We start from the raw sequence: 25381 nt of genomic DNA, 5'->3' as shown, positions 1-25381 counted from the left end.
TGCAGCCCTGGGGGTCAAGACCTCCATTCAGCCCACCAGGTGCTCCTGGCCAGCATTTCACACCTATTTGTGCAAGAGGTTTAAGATGCCAGCAGAGAGTTGCATGCTGTTCTTCAGCACAGGTCGTCACTAACACTGGATATGTGCATAGTTCTGAGGAAGCCAGGGACCCTTTGTGGCTCTGGTCTTGCCCAGCCTTTCTCTGCATCTGCAGCCTTGTGTCCTGCAGGACACAGGATCCTCCTGTGTTGATGTTGTAGAAGACATGCTTGTGGCCCTGTGCTCCTCAAGCCGTCTGCAGTGTGCACCTGGAATCCCCTGCTCTGGCTGTTGTGCCCCTGGAATCCGTTGCTCTGGTTGGGGTGAACCTGGAATCTGCTGCTCTGGTTGGGGTGAACCTGGAATCCCCTGCTCTGGCTGGTGTGCACCTGGAATCCCCTGCTCTGCCTGGTGTGCCCAGGAATCCCCTGCTCTGGCTGGTGTGCACCTGGAATCCCCTGCTCTGGCTGGTGTGCAACTGGAATCACCTGCTCTGGACAGGGCTCTCTGCATCTTTCCCTGGGGTGGCAGTTCCTCTACAAGGGGTTTTCTGGAAACTGAAGGTGTTGGGCAGGTGAGTGTCCAGCAGTGCATGGTCAGCTCTCTGTCTCTCTGTGATCCTGCTTCTCTGGACGGGGAGCTTCACAGTGCTTCTCAGGGTTCTTGTCCCACACAGGGGAGAGCCGAGGGCTGCCGTGGATGGGGCTGGTCTGACCCGTCCAGGTCAGTGAGACTGTGGTGAAGCCCAGCAGGCGGGCTGTGCAGCTCCCTCTCCTGCAGAGCTGTGACAAGGACAGAGCACCCAGCATTGGGTCTTCAGTGGACACAGCAATCATCCACCTTAACCTGGGGCCCAAAGCCTGGATCCTCCCAGGTCCCAGCCTCCCCAGAGCACGTCCCAAGTTGTTGGGGGCTATGCCATGTGGACTCGCCAAGTAGGCGCCTGGCAGCCAGCCAGAAGTTGTTTTGGTCACATGGCAGTGAGGAGGTTGATTAACATAAGCACACCCAGGTGATTTATTATTGGCCGTATTCAATTTAGTCCATGCACACAACATGTGCACAAGTGTTCCCAAGTGCTCCTGATCATGCCTGCTCATTTTGACCTTTGCCATGATTGGGTAGCTAGCTCCTCACCTAATCTTCCCATAATTGGAGTCAGCCCTACCCTTCACCTCCTGGAGGGGATGTAAGCCAGCTCTCCTCCAGCACAGGGGTTCGGAGTTCGAGTTCGAGTTCAAGGTTGGAGGTTCAAGGTTCGAGATTCCAGGTTCTAGGTTTGAGAGCCAGGGTCCCCTGGTTTCCTGATTCAACAATAAACCGTTCCGAATTCAAGAGCCTCGCTACTCATTTGTCCCCCGCGCCAAATCGACACCACTGGACGGCGTCACTAAGGAGCTTTGCAGATTTTGCATATGGAGACCCTCCTTTGCACCCTCCACCACTGACCCCAATTCCCTCTGCAGTGGGGGTTTGTGAGGACCTCCTCCAGAAGAGGAAACTGAGGGTCAGAGAAGGGTATTAATGCCCATGGATGACTGGACCAAGAGCATGTGGTGCACACACAGTGGAGTTGTATTTAGCCATAAAGAGAATGAAACGGTGCATCTGCAGGAAATGGATGGAACCAGAGGGCAAGGTGTTAAGTGGAATCAGCCAAACCCAGGAGGTCAAGGGTCGTACGTGTTCTCTCACCTGTGGAAGCTGGAGAGGGAAAAGGGAAAGAATGGAGTCGACCTCAAGGAAACTGAAAGAAGGTCAGCAGAGTGCAAAAAGGGATCAGGGGGCAGGAGGAGGAAGAGAAAGAGGAACACAGAGGAACACGGGTGACAGATGTCAAGTCATATTGCTGTACTGAAGGGAAGAGAGGTAGAAAGGGATGGGAGGGGAAAGTTGGATCCTGTTGCTATAAAACAAGAAGGAAGTTCACACGGGGAACTGCGGAGCAAAGAGAAACCCACACCGCAGACCAGGACAGGCCGGGAGACTTCTCTGGTCCCCAGTGTCTCTCTGTGCCCCACACCCCACCCCCGGCTCAGGCTGATGAAACACCAGGTGCTCAGGTTCTGCTGCTCCCACCTGACGAGGGAAACCACATCTTCCCAAAGCATCTCAGGGCTGGGAGATGGCTGGTCTACAAGGACCCCAGAACCCTGTACCAAGTATGGGCTGAAAGAGCCCACGGAGACACGAGGAAGGGAGGACCAGCCCCAGGTCACCCTCAGCTGGAAGGGGCTGGCTCAGGAGGGCACCAGGTGCACTGGCTGCTGCCTCCTGGCCCTGCAGGGATGAGGACAGATCAGGCAGACAGTGGAGGGGTGAGGACAGGCACCATTGCTGTCTGAGCTCCTGCAGGGAGCCCAGGCCCACCCCACACAGTGCTGGGGAAACAGGAGACAGGATCTCAGGGGGAGGGCAGTTCCCCTTCCTGTGGGCTGCTGTGTGACACCCCATGACAGGCAGAACCCAGCCCCCAAGTGGCCACACCCTGTGTCCCTCTGTACTGCCAGACTCTGTGACCTCCTCCATCTGCACAACCAGGACCTGGGGAGAGGACGCCATGACCCCCACCCTCACGGCCCTGCTCTGCCTTGGTGGGATGTGAAGAAGGGGAGGGACACCCTGTTCTGGGAGGGACACCAGCCCACAGCCAGCCCTGGCCATCAGGGGACACAGGGCCCAGGAGGCTGTGGGGAGGAGAGGGCCTGCTCAGGCCTCAGGGCTCCCCTCTCACAGAAACCCTCTTCCAGGGCTGAGTCTGGGCCCCGGGACCCGAGGACAGCAAGGTGAGTGTCCCCAGCTGGCCCAGGTCCTGCTCCTCCCTGGGGACCAGGAGCCACCCTGGGCAGTGGATGGAGAACAGCAGCTGTGGGCTGAGGCTGGGGAGCCTGGAGGGAGCTGGGCTGAGGGCTGGGATCTGAGGGGCTGTGCTGAGACCCAGCCTCTGATTCCCTTGCAGGGACCCTCCCCAAGCCCACCCTGTGGGCTGAGCCAGGCTCTGTGATCACCTGGGGGAGGCCAGTGACCCTCTGGTGTGAGGGGACCCTGGAGGCCCAGGAGTACCGTCTGGAGAAAGATGGGCAGGACAGGCCTGGCCCTGACCTTCAAGTTCCCCTCAGTGCTGACCTTGGCTGTGCCCTGCTGGAGAGGAGGCATCCAGAGAAGCCCCAGGACCTGAACCTGCAGGCACTGTCCCCTCTGTCACCTCCCCTAGGCTGCCCCAGATCAAGAGGTAGCCAGTTCTCTCCTCCCGACAAGGTGTGGAGGGGCGTCTCCTTCATCCCTGAGTCAGGGCCATTCCTGGTCATGTGGACACATCAGAGGAAGTGGACTGGCTGCAGGATGGCCACATGGGTCCTGTACCCTCCAGGCCCCTGGTCCCAGACTCCAGCCTCACCCCTGTCACCACTCTGCCCTTACTCCAGGGGACTGCATCTGAAGCCCCCAGGTGTGACCTACCCCAGATGAAAGTCCTCAAGCTCAGACAGGGGACAGCCACACCTCCTTCCTCCCAGGGACAGGGGCCTCCTGATGAGCCCAGAGTCTACACGCCCTGTCCTTCCACTAGCCCAGGACACCACTCAGACCCACACTGCCAGGAGGGGGACATGGGGACCTCAGCAGGCACAAGGCAGCCCAGGGACACTCAGCTAGGGGTCACAGCCAGCCAGGGGCCTGACATGCAGGGCCAGGAGCAGCTGAGACCTGCTGGGAGTCACCTGATTCCCAGTCACCATAACAGGTAGCAGACTGGGCCACGTTGAGCAGTTTAGTCTCTAAGTCACCAGCTGGTAAAGGTCAACTGGGGTCCAGCCATAAGGGTTAAGGGGACAGCTCAGAAAGGGACAAGCTCACAGGATGATGCACAGCAAGAAGAGGCTCCTGTGGGAAAGCCAGTCCAGTGTATTATCTACTCCAGGGTCATATCAAGTTACCTAGGTTACAGGTGCAGTTAGCTTTGCACATGTGCAGATCACAAAACCTGCTTGCCTCTCAGAGTCCACTAGTACCAAAGGTTATCATAATAAGGTAGTGTCTCCAGGCCTCAAGGACAGAGGGGTCATGGAGCAACTCTAAGCCACTCAAACAGAGCACCTTTTGTCCTGAGGACTTTGCTGGAGTTGAAGGACTTTCGCTTGTCTGTACATTAACTCACCTGAAATCCCTACAACTCCCTTGTTTTGTTTTGTGTGGTCTTTTGAGTAGACATGACTTGTTTTCTGTTTAAGGATAGTGGAGGGAGAAAGCAAGGCAGCCATTGGCAAAAACAAGCACAGCACACTAAGGCCAGAATCAATAAACCTCCTTCAATGAAAAGCTATGAGATCCAGGTAGAATTTGGTAGCCATGAGGTTAACCAACCTAATAAATCCCAACCTCCACCATCTTGTTGAATCTTCTCTACAATGTCTTAGACGGTCCAATTCCTTTGAATGGGGTTACTATCACTACTTAAATTGAAACAACACATATTGTTAAAATCTTGGTATCCCATAGATGTTGTAACAACAGCAAACACTCAATAGCTGTCCTGTATCAAGAATAACTTGATGATACAAATTTCAGAAGAATTAACAATTTCCGCTAAGTATGGAGGCACCACCACCAAGGATACAATGACAGAAATAACACAATAATAGCCAGCATAGTTAGAGAATTTTGGGTAAATTTGGCAAACAGAGCTGTAACCAAGTTTTTTGGGTACATTCTGAACCCATCTGGACTAGCAATTGAAGAGCAGATGTTATTAAACCCTTTATATCCCCCCAAGTCACTAGATGATTAGAAGACAGAGTGTCTCTTGGGCCTCATGCTCCTGTTGGAGCTTCCTTTTTTGAATCAGGGTCCATTTCATCCAGGATCAAATGGAATTTGCGAATCAGATTGTGAAATCTTCAATGCCAACTCATGATGATTGACAGGTCTCACACATCTGGCAGGAATCCAGACAGAACCTGTAGGAGTAAGAACAGCAGCATATCCCCTCCCCCAAGGAATCAAATTGTGGGGTCCCACCATATTGGATCTGGTGGAACTTGGTATTTTACATGAATTTTGGTAGTGGTTCCTTAGGGGTAAAGTGCCTGTCCAAGGCAGGGAACAAGAGATGTGTATTATCTTCATAACATACATTAAGAGCACTTGTTGTGAACAAGGCAATATTGAGAGCATTATTAACATCAGCAAGGCCAGGAACCCTGTTTTGATTTTGTTTTCAAAGACATGTTTTTAGTGTGTGATGTGCACATTTGACTAAGGCCTGTCCAGTAGGATTGTGAGGAATTCCATGGGTTGGAATTATATTCCATTGATTACAAAACTGAGCAAAGACACTAGAAGTATAGGCAGGGGCATTGCCAGTTTTTAAAGATGAGGTGTTCCCATGGTGGCAATGGAAAGGAGCACGTGAGAGATACAGGCTGAGACCTTCTCTGAACGATGTGCACTGGCCCATATAAGACCTGGGGATGTAGCTATGGTAACATGTCCAAAAGAAAAGGGGTGGAAGGGAGGAAAGTGAGTCACATCCATCTGCCCGAGAGCATTAGAGTGTAAACCTCGAGGGTTCACAGTTTCCCAAGTAGGGGAAGGAAAGGGTGTGCAACGAGAGCAATATTAATGATGAAACGGGCCTGTTGAGAGGAAATAGAAAGGTCTTCATTAAGGAGCGAGCATTTTGATGAAAAAAGTTGTGGGATTCCACAGCATCTGGAAAGAGAGGATAAAGCGATTTTACAGTAGCATCAGCATGAGCATTTCCTTCAGTGAGTCGTCCGGGAACATTCGTGAGGCTGCCTAAGTGAGCAGGAAATACTGCAGCTGTAGGACCCTGAAACAGAGATTGGAGAGTGATCAACAGGGATAGCAGATTAGAGTCCAAGTGAGGTGACAGAATTGCAGAGGAAATGTGAGGCCTCAGTTTGGCTAAATACTGAGAATCTGCAATGATGTTTCGGGCAGTGGGAAACATACGAAGAGCCAAAATAATACTAGCTAATTCTGCTGCTGAGGGGAAGCTTGAGACAATGTGTAATAATCAGTCCATTTCTCATCAGTGAATATAGATACCACATCCCGTCGTTTTCCTCCATCAGTATAAACAGTAATCTTGCTGGAAACTGGAATGGAGGAGATTATAGAAGCAGCATGAGAGACTAGACACAACAAGAAAGGCGTTCACCCAGAGGTGCCTGGGGAGCAATAGGAGCAAAAAATCAGTGAAGACAGCCTGATAATATGAAGGAAATTGTAAATACTGTCAATGTAAAGTCTCCCCATAAGTAAGATAAAGTACATGAATGTCCATTCCCATAAGAGGTAAAATACAATTGTGACCATCTGAGATCAATTGAGCATACTTTTCAGCATAAGGAAAAACATTTCTTCCTGAAAAGTGAGGAGTATATAACCACTCTGTTTATACAAGTTGTGATTATGAAGGGCAACAGCTGCAGCAAAGACATAAGGCTTTCCTGAAAATATAATTAGAGATAAAGGAACATTGAGTGTTGGGTGTCTGTCTGTAAGGTTGTAGATAATTCCTCATTAACTCCTGCAGTCAGTGCAGAAGGTAACTGGGAAAAACTGACGGGATTATGGTTCTTTTTCTTTCTTTATTTGCAGTGCTGGACATTGAACCCAGGGCCGTGCGTTTGCAAGGCGAGCACTCCACCAAGTGAGCTGTATCCCAGCCCAATGTTGTTTTTTCAACAACTGAAAAGGAGGTGACAACGAATCAGTAGTTAAAGAAATATATGGTAGAGCCCAATTTAAATGTCCTAAAAATTGCTGTAAATGAACTAAGGAAAAATTGGAAGGAACAGTCAATTTTGGAATATTAGGAATGGAAAAACATTGGAGTATCTTCTGTCCTAAATAGTCAATAGGGAGTTGTTGTTGAATGTTTTCTGTGGCCACATGGAGGCCAGATTGTAAAAGTGTGTGTTATAATGTAGTTTAAGTTCCTTTTGTAAGTACTGGTCCAGTGATCAAAATATCATGCATATAATGATAAACAAGAATATGTGGGAATAACTGTCAGAACGGCTGAAGAGCCTTATTCACAAAATGTTGACATAATGTGTGGCTATTGAACGTAACTGAAGGAAGAATTTTCCACTGACATCTATCAGCAGGCTCATGATGATTGAAAACAGCAACTGTGAAGGCAAACTTTTCCCGATCATCAGGAAAGAGAGGAATAGTACAAAAACAGTCTTTGAGGTCTGTTACATATAAGGAAAAACCTTGAGGGATGAAATCAGGGCTAGGCAATCCACGTGGAAGTGGACCCATAGGTTGAATGCACTCATTGATTTCTCTTAAATCTTGTAATGCTCCCATTTCCCTGATTCCCTCTTTATGATAAAATGGGTGTATTCCATGGGCTGGTAGAAGGTTCAACGCATCCCAATTGTACCTGTTCTGGAATGGGGGCCTCTGGGGCTGCCACCTTCTCCTCAGACAATGGCCACCGTTCTACCCAGACACGAGTGGTGACCTTCCACTTTAATGGCAAGGTGCTCGATTTCACAGAGGCCCCTACAAATAGGGTGACTCCATAGACGTTTGTAACTTGTGCAAGATGTCTCTGCCCCACACAGCACAGGGAAATGCCATAATGTACAGTTGAATGTGAGTGATAACTTGCTGTGTGTGGAAGGGGAGGAGCAATGCAAGCACAGAGAGCTTGTGGACAGCTGTGCACTGGTGCCTCCTGTGCCCCACACCCGGGTAGATCTCTGTAAGGACCAGGCACAAGGCCACTTTGAGAGAGGTGTAACTAACATCAGCATCAGTGTCCAATTAGCCTGTGATTGACTGTTCATTTAAACAAAGGGTTAATTTTGGTCTATTTTCAGTAATAGGTAAACAAGCTCCAATAATAGTGGAACCAACTCCTGCATTCCCTCTTTCATTTAGGGGTTCCTGGGCAGTAATATAAGGAATTACAGTCAATTGAGCTATGAGGTCCTTTGGGGAGATTTAAGGACATATAAGGTCAAACTTGAATGTATATTACACCAGCATAATCAGAACCAATCGCTCCAGGAATTATGAATTTTCCTTCTTTAGCACTGTGGGAGTGGGGCAAAATTAAACAAAAGGTACCCTTAGGTAGAGGTCTTTGAATGTGGGTACAATCTTACACACCTCCCAGGGAGACGCAGCTGAGCATCCTCAGTAGTAATCAAATCTACTCCTGTGCGCCCTCTAGTGGCCCGAGGGGGTTTGTGTCAGGAGCTTCTGTTTGACCTGGAAACATCTGTGAAGGACACTGCAGAGGAAAAGGGTTCCTCCTCCTTTGACCCACGGTCAGGAGGTGACCCGTGATTGGGTTCCCCGACTTGTCTGTTTTAGATCTGCTTCGATTAGCCCAGTGAAATACTTGAAGACAGATTGAACATTTCTGATTGAGCCGTTTTGTGGGCATTTTTTTTTTTTTTAATCTTACAGTCCTTTTGAAGATGACCAGGTTTTTACAATGGTAACAAAGTTCATCAGGGGGTTAGAGCAGCAAGTAAAGCAGCTTTATGAGTTTCAGTTCCAACATTTTGGCATGCCCTTATTAAATCAGAAAGCACAGTACCCACTTTACAGTACACAGATTTCATTACTCCTTACAGTCTTGGTTGGCATTTTCATAAGCCAGGTGTTTGGTCAGAATATTGGCAGCCTCCAAATTGTCTACTTGTCTTTCAGTAGCTTTAGTCAATGGTTAAGAAAATCAATGAAAGGCTCCCCCAAGCCTCGTTGAATTACAGCAAGGGACTAGGAAGGACCCCGAGTGTGTGGGATGCTCCTCCATGCTTTACAAACTACGGTTCTAATCTGGGCAATGGCGGCTGCGGGCAACTGAGCTTGTTGTTGTCCCATGCCAAACATGTCATCATAACCAGTATTAACATGTCCTTGAGCAATATCCTCAGCTTAAACACAGGCTAAATCAGAGTATTCTTGTTAAAACACTGTATTTTGGGGCAGGAGAAATACCCATCTTCACCAATGCTTTCTGATCAGTAGGAACCAAGGCATAAACCCATTCCCAGCCCCTCTATCATATTAAGAGTGAAATTACACTTAATTCCACTTTCCATCACTGTCCTTCTTAATTATTTAAACACGCAAAAGGCAATTGTTCACATTCTGACTGATTAGCATTGTTTAATCTAATGGGCAGACAGCTGAGGTCTGAGTTTCTCCCCTGCCTCTGCCGGCTTGAGACACTCAGATAAATGAGACAGGACTGGAGGAGGAAAAGGAGGAGGGGGAGGAGGCGGAACAGAAAGACAGGGTTGAGAAGAAACTTCAGTCTTAGAGACCTCCAGGGAAGTTTGGGGTCTGTCAAGGGTATTTTTGAAAGATAGCGTCTCCACACAAATACCAAGCATGTACCACAATTACAGGAGTCCTCAGCTCCTCATGCAATTTTTTACCTATGTCTTCCCAATCTTTGGATCTTAAGAAACCACTCTCTGGATACAATGGACAGTAGGAATCTATTTCAGACCACAAAGCAGCAAGATCAGCATTACTTACAGTATGTTTAGCCTGATGAAGCAAATAAGAAAGTTCATCCTGATGAGAAATTTGAGCATCAGACAGGGAAGTCCCCATAGCTTACCAGCGGGATCTGTACCAACTGATGAGTGACACACATCAAGTCCTATTCCAGCAGTTAGCTATCCCCTTCTCCTGACAACACGTCCAGAGAGTCCCTGCTCAGAGCACCAGCTATAAAGGTTAACTGGGGTCCAGCCATAAGGGTTAAGGGGAGAGCTCAGAAAGAGACAAGCACACAAGATGGCGAGGAGAAAGAAGAGGAAGAGGCTCCCGTGGGAAAGCCAGTTCAGTGTATTATCTACTCCACGGTCATATCAAGTTACCTAGGTTACAGGTGCAGTTAGCTTTGCACACGTGCAGATCACATAACTTGCTTGCCTCTCAGAGTCCACTAGTACCAAAGGTTAATATAAAAAGGTAATGTCTCCAGGTCTCAAGGACAGAGGAGTCACAGAGCATCTCTAAGCCATTCAAAAACAGTGCCTTTTGTCCTGAGGAGTTTGCTTCACTCAAAGGAACTTTGCTCCTTTGTACAAGGACTGACCTGAAGTCCCTACACCAATGAGCAAGAGGAGAGAATCACAAGCCAAGTGACCAATACGGGGGAGTGGGGGTAAAACTGCCCCAAACCGACAAAGCCCAGGAACTGACGCGTCTATAGATCCAAGGGAGCTTCCAGTGAAATCTCAAACCAGGAACACACCTGGGTGCTTACGCTCTGTCCATGGAGTGTAATTAACTCAGCCAAGTGGAACTCAGATGCAGGATCCCCAGCCCCTCCAGCTGACCTGCCCCTCAGCACTTACCAAACACTAAGTTTGGCATATCAGAGACACTTGCACACCAGGTGTGCACGACACCCAGGGTGTCAATCCACAGATGAATGGAACAAAATAATGTTATGGTGTGCAACTTAAGAACAGACTGATCACCACTGAGAAGTCCAAATTTGAGAGTCTTTATTAAGCCAGCCAGCTGACTGTCCCACAAAATGCCCCCCAAAAATGGCTATTGGGAGAACAGCCCTGATCACAGGGTTGTAGGGGTTCTTATACCAAAAATCACATCAATTATAAGTGTTGCTATGATTCGAAATTACAAACTAACATCATGAGATCATTGACAGAGGGGGAAGTGGGTCAGAATGACCCTTACCTAGGTACAAATTAAAGAATGGTTGCTAACATCCACACATCACTGTTCACATGGTACATTGTTTAGGAGCAATAGGAATCAAGAGAGCAATTTTTACTACATAGGAGTTGCCATTGTATATTATTAAACATGTCACACCAAGTAACTGAGATGGGCACAGAGGCGGGGTGTTCCCATGGGAGAAGCTTATTTCCTACATAACATGGAGTCTCAGAGCAACATGGAGTCTGTTTAGTCTTCTCCCTTAGAGTCTGGCCTATGACATTCTCATGGAGTCAGATCTGTCAGCCCATCACATTCCCCACTGGTTTTTTTGTACATAATCAAATCATTGATTCCTGACATCTTCTAAGCAAGAGAAAAAACATGTTTAACATTTTTTCAGTCTTATCTTTAGATGGTGGTTGGGGTCTCTGAGGGCTGTCCATTTTTCTGTTGTCTTAACTCAGATGTGATGAGTCCATGTTGTGAGTAAGGTCCCTTCCATTTCAGCCAGGCAGTAGTCCTTTCCGCAACAATTTGATGTAGATGTAGTTTTCTGACTGAAATGGGAGTTGGAAATCAGTGGTCTCTTGGGGCTGGTTCTCTCATAAGTTGAACCTCTTAGAGAGACTTAACTGGTTAGAACAGGAGCAGGTTCTTGGTAAGGGTGGAGGAAGGGCTCTGAAAGCGTTAACATTTTAATCTCTCAGAGGTCATTTGCCTCCAACTTTCTGGACCCAAACTGGCCCTTATTTTTGTGATTAACCTAATTTACCTACCTATATTGACTGTCTTTTAAACATTTTATTATCACCCCTCAAATTTTAGGGACTTTTTGCGGCTGTAAGGAAAAAGGGCGATGACCGATCTTGCTGCTTCAAGCTGAGAGAGGGTGATGTGGGGTGGGGCAAGCAGTAAAAAGTTCCTTTTTAGAAACTGGATCTTTCTAGGGGTAAAAGTCTTGTTCTCTGAAAGAGACAAAAAAAATGAGTACAAAATAAATAGCCTCTGGAACATGTCAATGAATATCGTGAAGCTGATAGAAATTAATAATCTCTTACCAGGAGGTGGAAGAGCTGAGACATTGTTTACATAAAAAGACCTAACAAAGTCTAACAAGGCTGGAAAGGATAAGGCCTTAATTGTAAATCTTAACACTGTCAGAGTTATCAGGAATGTAAACACAACATTTACTTAAATTACTTACTGTCATCTGATTTTTGTAAAATATCTTTTTCTTGGTATGATCTTTTTGTTTAGTAGAGATTCCTTTATTTGTGTTACTCAGGGCTAGAGAATCATACTAGCAAACATGGATTAAGTCTACTGTACCGGAGGTTAGGATGATCTGTAGGCCTTAAACTGACTAAAAACTTATAACTCTAACAGTTTCTCCTGATAGTTATCAGGCATTTTTGTCTAAGAATATTTTTTGCTACCTCTAGTTTTACTTAAAATGTCCAGGAATGACTGTGCTTTAACTGTTTTGCTAGGTGTTTAAGATCAAGTTGGTCAAATTGACCTTGTTCCTATCTGCTGTTAAGAATCAGCTGAGTTCCCACAGGGTCACTCTTGGGGAACTTGAGAGCAGCTTCTTAGCTCCTTTAGTGCCATTCACCTGGTAGGGTCTCCTTGAGGAGGTGGCTTCCTTTGGAAGCATTAGGGATGGCTCCCTTTCCCAAGGACCCTCCTCTGCAGCAGGTGCACTGATTGGCTTTTCATCCTCTAGTGGTCTCAACAATCTCCCTGATGAGAAGGTTGTGTGGCCCAGAGTTGCAAAGCTCCTTAGAGAAGTTCTCTTGTTCCAGGGGTTCAGGCTGATTCTGAGAGTAAGAGCCAAATACTGATTTTTTGGCTCCTTTATTTTAATCTCAATTTTTAAGTTTTAATCTTAAACATCCAGCAAGTCAGTTTCACCAGTCATACAGTAAGAGTACTGGGTTTTAACTTTAATGTCTATGACTTTATTGTTATTTGGTTGATTATCTCAAATTAATTTAGATTGTTCTTGAAGCAGTACCTCTGTAAAAGTTTCATCAGTCAACAGTTACAGAGTTATTTCAAAAGGAAAGTTCAAAATGGAATTAACAACAGTAAAAACATATTTAGTTGTGTAATAGCTATCTTAAACTTTGGCTGAGCTATATATTATATTCCATGTTTGAGATTACAGTAATTTTTATGACAAAAAATCAATCTTTAGAATATAACTTATGAGCTGAAGTCTGACTTATTTTGGGGCCATTGTAACATGTAGTAAGGTAGGAAGCAGAGCCTTATCTCAGGTAAGGCAGGGCTCTTCATAAATCTTAGGTAAAGCATTCTAGTTCTGAAGTTGATCTTTATCTTTTTTTAATATCATTTTATAAAGTTTACATATATTGTTTCCTAAGTCTATATGTTAGTTAACACAGTCTGATATTACACCTAAAACATGAATCAAAGAAAGCTGAGAGAGCTTTTAACTTTCGTTTTATTTAGTAAAGTGGCAAAATGTTTTTCCTGTTTTATGATATTAAGTTTTAAACATATCAGGCTCTCATTATCTTTTAGAAATACATTTACATTTTTATCCCAGTGCAGAAGGTAACATAAGGTTCAGGTCCAGTTACAGAACACTAAATGATATAAATAAATCCCCAATAAAGTTTCTTATTCTGATAAGTTTAAAATTACCATTACAGGGAGGGGTGGGGGAAGGGAAAAATAACAGAATGAATCAAACAACATTACCCTATGTAAATTTATGATTACACAAATGGCATGCCTTTATGCCATGTACAAACAGAGAAACAACATGTATCCCATTTGTTTACAATAAAAAAAAAAGAAAAAAAATTACCATTACAGCTTTAGGTTGGAGAACACCAGCTTGATAAAATGTTTTTTTAAACCTTTTAAAGACTTGTACACCTGGAAGATATGAACACATTTAATATGTAAAAAAGAGTAACAGAATCATAATTGCATTGATGTTTTTAATATTAACCATGTTTAACTTTTAAAGAAAATTTAGACTTTGTAATGTAGTACAATACTCTAAAATAACAGTTGCTGTTTAACCAGAATTGTACAAACCCCCAATTTTTAAGACTAGCTGTTCTAAGAATAAAACTTAACAGATAAAATGTTAAGAGTAAATGAATGTTTTCAGAATTATTGGTCATTGTAGCATATAGACTGAAATTTGATTTATATCAGTACATTAATATTTGACCTTAGGAAAAACCTTGAATAGTTTTAACTGTTGTGTTACTTATATATACATGTAAACCTTTTAAAATTTACTCTTAATTAACATTTTTTAATCACTTAGACACTCTTCTTGTTTACTTAGATGTATTACAGCCTTATTTTATCACATAAAGACTTTTTATCTAGAAACATTTTTATTAAATATATTTTTATATCTAAAACCTTGTAATGTTTTAAACTGTTGATTCCCTTTTTTAAAATTTATATTCTGAAACAACCCTTATAAATTTCTGAATTCAGATAAATTACTCCATTTTAATCCAATGAAATACTTTGTTACTTATAGAGCTCTATTTAAATACAGTTGAAATTTTTGGACCCTTCATATAGAATAATACCTGTTATTGGTGATAATCCTGTTTTTGGTGATAACATAATGTAAATTTAAACCCTTTTTTTATTTACCAATTTATGAAAACACCAAACATGTTTTAAGTATGTTACCTTGTGGAATTTAAGGAGGTAAGAGTACAGTTAGCATTTTAACTTTTTAAACCAATCAGATGTCTCTAACAAACACATCCATGATCAATCCCATATATGTTAAATCTAATTTAGTTATTTTTTTAAAAACCAAGATACCAGAAAATTGTATTGAGCCATATCAGTCATTTCTTTCCTGTTGAAGAAGAACCTAGAAACAAAGGATATTAGACATTTTATAAAATTAACATTTTATTTATTTTTTGACCACCTGGAAACAAAACTGTGTTAGTATCTTGAAAGTCATACTTTTGTTTATCCAATTTAAAAACCTTTTAAATCATGTAAATCAAAAGCATTTGGATCCATTTTTTAAAATTTTAATTTATGAGCTCATATGTCAATTTTGGCACCAAATATATGTAGACATGACAATACACCGGTGTACATATACATAAAATAAACAGAAGGACAAAGACCTTATAGCTTATTTTTTAAACCCATTAGATTGAGAGTTAACCCTTGTAAACTGGCCTCTGAATGAAACAGAGCATTAAGAAAACTTTATATTTGAATAAAATAGGTCTGATAAAAAATTAACTTAGGTGCACCAGATCGAAATTATGAACTCAAAAACAAAAGAATTTTAAACGTTTTTTTGGCTTCCATCCTGATGTGATCCCTCTCATCAGAGATGAAAAGGAATTAAGAGAATATAGACAAAGGTTATGCCCTATCCCTCCCTGAAGGAGTTTCCCAAAGAGACAGCAAGGGAGCTGCTTCCATTGGTCTCCTTGGGAGAGCCCCTCAGGTTGGAGTCTTGTTCTAAACTGGTTTTCCTGGTCTCTTGGACAGCAGCCATCAAAATTTTAGCCTGGCATTTTGGTGGACCAACTCCAATAGTTGGAAGTTCCTATTGGCAGTAGTTTACATTTTAATGTAAGCTTCAGCGAACATGGCTAGAAACATTTTTAACCATTTTTTTTACCCAAATTTGACTATAAAACATTTGATCAGAATGTTCAGGCTGCCCAAAGACAATTTGGTGGTCCCCTGAGGGGGCCATCTGACCTCAAAAGTTGGTCATTCTCTCTACAGAATTTAGAGAGAGAAAGGACATTGCAGCAGGTTCCGTACTCACTGGCTCTCTTCTGGAATTCCTGGAAATGAGTTAACATGCACTGGAGGGGAGCACATGACTGACGTGAGGGAGACTGACCATGCTTACACTTAGAGACAACAAAAAGACAGAAAAGGACAAACAAACACAGAACAGATAAAACACCAAAGACACGGACAAGTGGCCACTCCAGATTCCTGCCCAGAGGGACTGAGCAACGTCTTGCCACCCCCCGACTCGGGAAGTAATGCTGCGTCCAGCCTTCCTCAGAGTCCCCAGATGTGGATCCGCCAGAAACAGACTTACTGGTCCCCCAGGGGTGCAGAAACAGGTGACTCTCCCAGAGAATTTAGTTCAGTCCTGGGGCGGGACTCCACAGACCATGCAGTCTGGGGCTGAGGAAGTCTCTCAGGGGCCTTCCCCTAGGAGCAACGCTGTGGCCTCTCCCCTCCGCAGGAGTTTCCAGGTCAGTGGTGAGCGGTGGTTACCCACCAGGCAGCGAGGATCTCGCTGGGGCTTCCAAATGTTATGGGGCGCAACTTAAGAACAGACCAATTACCACTGAGAAGTCCAAATTTGAGAGTCTTTATTAAGCTGGCCAGTTGACTCACACAATGCCCCAAAAAATGGCTATTGGGAGAACAGCCCCGACCACAGGGTTGTAGGTGTTCTTATACCAAAAATCACATCAATCATAAGTGTCTATTGCTATGATTCGAAATTACAAACTAACATCATGAGATCATTGACAGAGGGGGAAGTGGGTCAAAATGACCCTTACCTAGGTACAAACTAAAGAATGGTTGCTAACATCCACACATCACTGTTCACATGGTACATTGTTTAGGAGCAATAGGAATCAAAAGAGAGCAATTCTTCACTACATAGGAATTGCCATTGTATATTATTAAACATGTCATGCTAAGTAACTGATGATGGGTACAGAGATGGGGTGTTCCCATGGGAGAAGCTTATTTCCTACATAACATGGAGTCTCAGAGCAAAATGGAGTCTGTTTAGTCATTTCCCTTAGAGTCTGGCCTATGACATTCTCATGGAACCACATCTATCAGCCCATCACAATAATGCCGTGTGTCTACATGATGGAGTTCATGTGTCATAAATAAAGATGAAATCATGCCACTTGCTGGACAGTGGGCAGCTTGCAAGAGCATCACATCAAGTTATAAAGGCCAGGCTCAAAAAAGTAAGTGCCTGTTCTCACTCAAATTAGGAAGTGACAAGGAAAATGGGGGGAAATGACCAAGAAAAGAGATGTTAAAACAGAGTAAGGGAGGTGCACCCTCCTGTAACCCCAGAGGTGTGGGAGGCTGAGGCAGGAGGATCACAAGTTCAAAGCCAGCCTCCATAAATTACAGAGGCCCTAGCAACTTTGCAAGATCCTGTCTCTAAATTAAAAAATAAAGTGGGATAGAGATGTGGTTCACTTGTTAAGCAACCTGGTTTCAATCCTTGCTACCACATACACACACACAGAAAAAGAAAAAAAGGAAGAAAAGAAAAAAGAATATGGGAACCCACGGCAGGGGAGGAAGTGGATGGGCAGGGGAAGAGGGGAGGTGTGGTCAGTGAAATCACCCAGTGGTGTCACATGCATGTCCTGACAAGCCACATGAAACTGGCCGCTCTGTACAGTTGATAAGCACCAAATTACAGGAAGAAAAAGAGAAAGTTGGGAAAAAAATCAATGATTAAGCTAGTCTGCAAAACAGAGAAAATCGCTCTTTGAGAAAGGCAAAAAAGAAGGAGAAAAGGATCATATCAAACAATAATCATTGGGGGAAATGTCTAAACAACATTAATCTATAAACCTGGTCACTGAACATCCAGGGAATTGCAGGGAACCTTACAGCACGGGCCACGTGCACCACAAACACCAGGGAACAGGGAGAAGCAGCACTTCCAGCTGCCTGGTGCCCAGGGCCAGGCTGCAGCCAGGACCTGCCTGACACGCTGCAGCAGGGAGAGGGCAGCCAGGCCCTCAGCCAGCAGGGGCTGCTGGGAGGCAGGGGACCTTGCAGGAGAGCCCGGGATCAGCACAGGGTCCCATGGACAGGGCAGACCAGCATGGCATCCACCATAGCCACCTGCCCCAGGGGAACAGCTTCACGTCCATCATGCCCTCCTGCCCCCAGTACATGACAGCAGTGTCCACACATGGTCAGAAAAGACTCACAGGATGCAGGTCCTTGTGAAGAGCAGGGACTGTGTTCACTGACCCTCTGGGAGCTGCTCCCAGCTGCTGCAGCAGATCCCCACACACTGGGTGTGTGCAGACACACACGATGCTCTGCTTGGTTTGCTTGTGGTCATCCAGCTCTAGAGGGCAGGGGATGGCTGGTGTCACTGGGTGGAAGTCAGGGGTCAGCAGGGCTCACTGTCCTTGGGTTGCAGGGAGAATCTGCTCCCTCCCAGGTTCAACCCTGGGAGATGCAGCCTGCCTTCCTCCTCAGGATTCCCTTCCTAGTTGTGGTTTAAGGGCTCTTTGGCATGTCATAACTCACATATGATGAGTCCAGACCTCTGGAGGACACTGTGATGGTCCTGTCACGCATCTTAGCAATGGTGATTGCTTCCATCCATGGACATGGTATACATCTTCATTTATTTAAGCCTTCCTTGATTTCGCCCAGTCATCTTGGGTTTTTCAGTGTGGTGGTCTTGAATATCTTTTCTTGTGTGTGTCAGGAAGATAAAACAGGGTGGTGAGCTCATGAGACACAGACACTCAGCCCTTCTTTTGAAAACACTTGTGATCTTCTCCCCTGTGTTGAGGTATTGATACATTGATACTGATACCACTGACCTGCCCTGGCCCATCCACCAGGATGGCCCCTCTGTGTGACGCTGTGTGAGCAGCCCCCTGCATTCCCAGGTAGTGTGAGCACCCTGCTCCTCCATTGCTGCATGGGGTCCTCCAGCAGAGGCAATAAATTCCTAGGCATGGTGTAGACAGGAAGACCAATGCATGGGGATCATGGGAGAAGGGAAGGTCTCTAGGACACAGGGTGATCACAGACCCTTGAAACTGCACAGTTATGGAACCAGTATCCACATTGTCATGGGCAGGATGGGCAGCAACACTTCTGTCCAGCTCAGAAGAGTGCAGTGTTCACTGCCCACAAGTTCTGATGGGTTTTTAAGACAAGGCATTTCACAGACCAGCAGCTACATACAAATGGTTTTTCTACACGTACATGTAGCACATGACCATTTTGGGGTAAAGTTTGGTTGTTTATGTGTTAGTCATGGACCTCCTGCCACAAGCCAGCTTGACTTATGAGATGCCACATGCCTGAGTGACCTGGGGAAGCACTGGGACCAGCATCTCTCATCATGTGGCCTCTCAGATCCCACTGACCCTGCAGTTGCTCTGGAGGCAGCGCTGCTTTCCAATTCTCCTCTCCAGGAGAGAACATCAAGCTATTCCAGGTGTCTTTCCAAAAAGGACAGATCTTACCTCACAGTTGACAACTACAGACCAGGACTCTATCTTCTAAATCTGTCCACCATCACCACTAGCAGGAAACACAGAGGAACCCTGCACATCAGTGGATGCAGTGGTCTCACTGTGACATGTTCCTGGACCAGCACAGCAGGATGAGCATCAGCCAAACAATCTTGGGACAAGCCAGCTGAACCTGTGAAGATGCCTTGGAGTCAAGGTTAACTGACACCTGAAGGAACAGGAGCACCTGGGGCCTCAGACCCAGAGCAGCTTCATTCACGCCCATGCTCCTGTCCATGAGCTCTGAAGGGTTTCTACACCAAGGGAGGTGAGGAGGTGAGAACCCACATTTATGGGGTTTACCTGCTTGGCTGGCACTAAGGTGGCCTGGCATCTGCTCTGCTGCAGACCCTTCTCCTGGAGAGAAAGTCTTAATCCCCTGGGAGAGAGTCACAGACTTCCTACAGGTCCAGGTGATGAGCCACATTGGCTGGAAAAGGGTGGATTGCAAAGGCACTCTCCCTAAGGGGGTACAGGACACAGATCCTGAGTTGACCAGGATCCAACTCAAATTCCATTCCAGGTGGCATCCTCTGGAGAAGGGATAGGAAGTCTGCCCAAACCAACCAAGCACGGGAGGTACCTGTGGCTGCCATGGGAGGAGGCACACAAACATGTGAGCCTTGTCCCCCAGCCCAGGCACTGAGTCCTGCCCAAGACCAAGGCTGATGAGGACGAGAGAAACCCCTGCCCCCACCAGGTTCCATCCCTGAGCGGTGAGCACCAGCTGCGTACAGTGGAGGAAGTGCTACCAGACCAGCTGGGCTACAGGACTCACCCAGCAGGGTTCAGCTGGCCGTGCTCAGTGGCCCTGAGGCATGCAGGTAGATCCCCAAGGGAGTGGCCATGTGCAAGGGTGGAGGATTACAGGGACACATGTCCCTGCATTATTTTGGCACTGCTGTGACTGAGCATCTGACCTCTCAAATTCAAAGAGGTCTGGATGCAATGCCATCTGTGAGACCAGCAAGTTACCTGGAGGCCACTTCCCTGGAACACACTCCACCAGGAGATGGCAGCAAACTCTACTTCCTGAGGCTGCAGCCTGAGCTGAGTGTGGGAGGAAGGAGCTCACAGCACCACTGTGCAGGACTCCAATGTCTGCTTGATCTACATGGAGCCTCCCATCACTTACTCCAGGGTCAGGGCACCTGGATACCCACGAAATCCACAGGGAAATAAGATCATGACACTTGATGCACTAAGGAAGGCTTTTAGGGGACATACACAATATGAGAATGTTCCCTTTCAAATGCATGTAACAAAGGGCTGAGCATGCAGCTCTGAGGTAGAGAGCTAGCCTCTATTCAATCCCCAGATTCAGAAAACAAGCAAGTCGGGACAAATATGTACCGTCTGGATGCCTTCTCCTGATTTAAGAGATATGGTTATAGATGATGTATAGAGACATTCATTCTTAAGGTTTGAACTTCTTTCTGTTATTATTTCCCTGAAGAAGGTATCCATAAAGAATGAAGTCAACATCCAGAATCACTATGCACTCAGACCACTAAATAGACAAGATTTTTTTTTATGAAGGAACTGTACATGACATATTGTGATTAAAATGCCTAACAGAGAGAAAAAGGATAGAATTTTAAAATCTCTAAAGTGAAACATCACTTTACATTTAGAGGCAAACCTCTCAGAATTACTTCCTATTTCATAGCAGAAATCCTAAAAAATTGAGGACAACTTAGAATGATGTGTTGTTCCAAGCCCTGAAAGAAAATAACTGTCAACAAAAAAGAACCTCTATGACATATTGCAATTAAAATTCAAATCATACACTGAAGGATAGAATTTTAAAAGCCTCAAACAAAGTGTAACGGTATCATTTGATTCAATCCTGTCAGAATTACATTCTATTTCTTAGCACAAATTGTAAATGTCCAGTAGGACTTTGAAAGATGTGTTTTGAGCACCAAGAGAAAGTAAATGTCAAAAAGCTTTTCTTTATCCAGCAAAGTCATCCTTCAGAATCAAATGGGAAGTGAAAGACATCTAAGATAAGCAAAAACTAAAAGAACACATGACTACTAAAATGACATTATAGAAAATACTCAAAGACATATTTGACACAAAATAAATAGAATACAATCCCCAGAGCTCACAAATGACAAAACTGATTGAAGGGTAGCTAAGCAAATGAGAAACAAGATTAAATTAGACATTAGAAGTAAAGTAAAAAGGTGGCAATTAATAAACCTATCTCTATAAGAACATTAAATGTAAATAGTCTCAAAGTTTCCATTGAGAGACATAAATGTGCAGAATTCTTTTAAACAAAGATCCATCTCCATGTTGTTTGCATGATATGTACGTTATAGACACAGACAGCCTCAGGCTGAAAGTGTAAGAATGGAAATTGATAGACCATGCAAATGGAGCCTGAAAATAAGCAAGAGTAGCTACTATCATATGTGACCAAGCAGAGCTCAGACCAGAATTAATCAGAGGAGTCAGACTCACACTGATAAAGGAACAATCCAAGAAAAACATGTAATTGCAGTACTTCTGATGCAAACATTGACATATGTGGGAAGCCATCCTTATTTAGCAGAATCAGACTAGGAAGAGCCATGGGATGCAGAGGCCTGACTTCTAGGAACTGCTGAGGAGTATATGGAACTGCATGAGAGTGTTTTCCTGTCTCCTTCTGGAATTTGCCCGTAAGAGGATGGCTTCCCTTACTCCACCCTCTCCTGTCTATCACAGAAGAAGGTCCTCCTGGACCTTGCCCCCTTTACCTGTATATAACAAATAAAGGAGAGTTGGAAGAGTTGTTGTTGTAAGAAGCCACAGTTGGTATGGCCGGACCCATCACAATCCTCTCATATGAAAAGGGTATTGGCTCTTGGGAGCCCTTGAGTAGATAAGTTTTTTGGGTAATTAATAGATAGAAAAATGGCCAATGTCCTCATCCTGCAGTTAACCTTTCCTCCTCCACATACCTAATTACACGAAAGAGAGCCTAGTGGAATTACAGACTCAGGAAGATGCTAGTGCAATAATACTGAGTGATTTCAGCACATCTCTATTACCATTGAATAGGTCATCCAGACATAAAGTCAGTAAAGACTCTTTGAACATGAAATATAGTATAAATCCAATGGACTTAACAGACACCTGTGTACTATTTCATCCAACAGTATTTGAAAACACTTACTCAGGAAAACTTCTCCAAAAGAGAAGGCCACAAAAATAAAAAAATGTATACAATTCTTGCATTTTCTCTGATCATATTGCAATGATATTAAAATCAATGTGAAAAATTTCTACAGAAATTATATCAACATGAAGATTGAAGAATACATGTTTGAACAATGAATGGGTGGTCAAAGAAAGCAGGGGAGCAATTTTCAAATTCTTAGATTCAAGGGAGAATATTGATACAACACTCCAGAACCTCTAGGACACTATGAAGGCAGTTCTAAGATCAAAGTTCATGGAGATGAGTGCTTACATCAGAAAACCAGAAAGGCACCAAATTAACTACCTAATGATCCATCAAGGTCTTTAAAACACAAGAACAAATACATTTCAACACCAGTAGAAAGAAGAAAATAATTATGAGCTGAAATCAATAAAATTGAGAAGTAAGAAACAATGAAGAGCTGGGATTGTAGCTCAGTGGTAGGACCCTTGCCTAGCATGTGTGAGGCACTGGGTTTGATGCTCAGCATCAAATATAAGTAAAATAAATGTCCATTGACAACTAAAAAAATACTTTTAAAAACACTACAAAGGATCAATGAAATGAAGACTGTCATTCCAAAACAAACAAGGTTGATGAGACTTTTGCCAAACCAAGCAAAAGAAAAAGAGTGAAGACCTAAATTTTAAACTGTACAGATGAAAACAAGAGAAATTATCACAGAAATTGAGAAGATCATTAGGGACTGTTTTGAAGATCTCTACTCCAATCAACTGGAAAACCTAGAAGAAATGGATCTATTTCAACATACATCTGACCTACCAAAGTTCAATCACAGAAAACCTAAATAGACCCATAGACACTAATAAGTAGAAGCAGTACAAAAAACCCTCTAACAAAGAAAATCACAGGACCAGATGGATTCTCAACTGACTTCTACCAGACCTTTAAACAAGAACTAATTTTAAAGCTCCTCCAATTATTGCATGAATTACAAAGGGATGGAGCACTTCTGAATTTATTGTATGGCCAATATCACACTCATATCACAACCACAGAAGGACACATCAAGGAAAGTGAACTACAGATGAATGTTTCTCATGAACGTAGAGCAAAACTTCTTAAGAAAAGATTAGAAAACATTTCAAGAACAGATTAAAAAGAATGGTTTATCCCAGGAATGCAAGGTTGCTTTAACATATGCAAATCAACAAATGTAATTTACCACATAATGGATATAAGAACAAAATCACTTTGTTGTCTCAAAGGATGCAGAGAAAGCCTTTGAAAAAATTCAGTGTCCATTTTTGATAAGAATACATTCCTATTCAAAACCATCTCAAAATTATAAAATACCTAGCAACAAAGCTAATCCTGGTGGTGAAAGACCTATAGAATGAAAACTATAGAATCTTAAGGAAAGAAACTAAAGGAGAAGAAAGAGGATGGAAAGATATTCCATGTTCATGGATAACCAGAATTGATAGTGTTAAAATGGCCATACTACCAACAGCAATATACAGAGTCGATGCAATTCCATCAAAATACCAATAATGTTTTTTACAGAGCTGGAAAAGGAGTTCAGAAATTCATTTGGAAGAATAAAAATCCCAGAATAGCCAATGCACATCAAGGAAAAAAATATTGGAGACACCACAATTCCTGATTTCAAATTTACTACCAACTATAGTAATGAAAGGGCATGGTACTGGCATAAAAACAGGCACATAGACCATTAGGACAGAAAAGAAGACACATAGAAAAAACAACATCCTTACAGTCACCTGATGCTTGACAAGGTGCCAAAACCTGCAGTGGAGAAAAACACGGCCTTTGTAACAAATGGTGCTGGGACAACTGGTTCTCCACATGCGAAGAATGAAACTAGAACCTCATCACTCAGCCTGTTCAAAAGTTAACTCAAAATGGATCAAAGACCTCAGAACGAGACCAGAAAAAAGCAACTCATAGAAGAAGACACAGTCAACACTGCAGCACACAGGCACAGGCAACAGCTTCTCCGTAGGACTCCTAGGCTGAGGAAAAAATGTCAAGGCTTAGTAATGGGATGGCATCAAATTAAAAACTTCTTCACAGCAAAGGAAGCAATTCTGAATGTGAAAAGAGAAGCCATGAAACAGGAAAAATATCTTTGCTACCACTCTTCTGACAGAGGATCGATATCCAGAACATATAAAGTCCTCATTAAATTTAGCATCAAAATGACCATCCAAATAATCAATGGGCAAACAAACCAAACACTTCTCAAAAGAAGAAGTACAATGGTCACCAAATATATGAAAAATATTCATTATCATTAGCAAATAGGAAAATAAAAATCAAACTACTCTGAGATTTCATCTCCCATTAGAAAAAATGACACTCACAACAATACATAAAATAGTAAGTGCTGGACAAGATGTGGAGAAAAAGGAACCCTTGTACACCCTTGTGGGACCTTGGTTAGTCCAACCACCATGGAAATCAGTGTGGAGGATCCTCAGAGGACGAGGCATGGAACCTCCACGGGACCCAGCTACACACTCCTCAGTATTTCCCTGAAGAATCAACGTCATCTTCCTGCACTGACACACCCACACCCACGGTTGACAGCAGCACAACTCACAACGGCCAGACTAGGGAAGCAGCCTCGGTGTCCTTCAGTGACGACTGGACCAAGAGCATGTGGGCACACACAGTGGAGTCGTATTCAGCCATAAAGAGAATGAAACGGTGGCGTCTGCAGGAAATGGATGGAAGCAGAGGGCAAGGTGTTAAGTGGAATCAGCCAAACCCAGGAGGTCAAGGGTCATAGGATTGTTCTCAAATGTGGAAGCTGGAGAGAGAGAAGGAAAGAATGGAGGGATCTGATGGAAATCGGAAGTAGATCAGCAGAACAGAGGAAGAGACCAGGGGCAGGAGGAGGGACAGTAGGAGACCACAGGAGGACAGAGGTCCAGTCATACTGCTGGACTGTGAGCGTGTTTGAGTGTGTAACACAAATCCCACCACATGTCCACCCACAATGCCCCAGTAGAAAATGTGGGAAAACCAAGTGGCAACTGCGCACTGTCTGCAAGATGCACTTTAACCTGGTGCTTTTGTTTGTTTCCTTGACTTGTTCATTTACTTGTTCATGTATTGTTGAGTCAGAGTC

At 44.2% G+C, this 25381-nt stretch overlaps 2 protein-coding genes across 2 annotated transcripts in view; both read left to right on the top strand.

Annotated features, from left to right (window-relative positions):
- Window positions 1-25381, top strand: part of LOC124967140 (leukocyte immunoglobulin-like receptor subfamily A member 6) — a 140441-nt gene that overhangs the window by 48807 nt on the left and 66253 nt on the right.
- The window catches only part of LOC124966983 (leukocyte immunoglobulin-like receptor subfamily A member 6), a 35110-nt gene continuing 12285 nt past the window's right edge, over window positions 2557-25381 (top strand). The window contains 1 exon segment of the mRNA XM_047528896.1: window positions 2557-2633. Within this exon segment, the coding sequence (XP_047384852.1) occupies window positions 2600-2633 (34 nt within the window). The 5' untranslated portion in view covers window positions 2557-2599.

Source organism: Sciurus carolinensis, chromosome 16 (assembly GCF_902686445.1).
Source record: "Sciurus carolinensis chromosome 16, mSciCar1.2, whole genome shotgun sequence".
In the NCBI taxonomy this organism is placed as follows: domain Eukaryota; kingdom Metazoa; phylum Chordata; class Mammalia; order Rodentia; family Sciuridae; genus Sciurus; species Sciurus carolinensis.
This window is presented reverse-complemented; position numbering and strand designations above follow the sequence as displayed.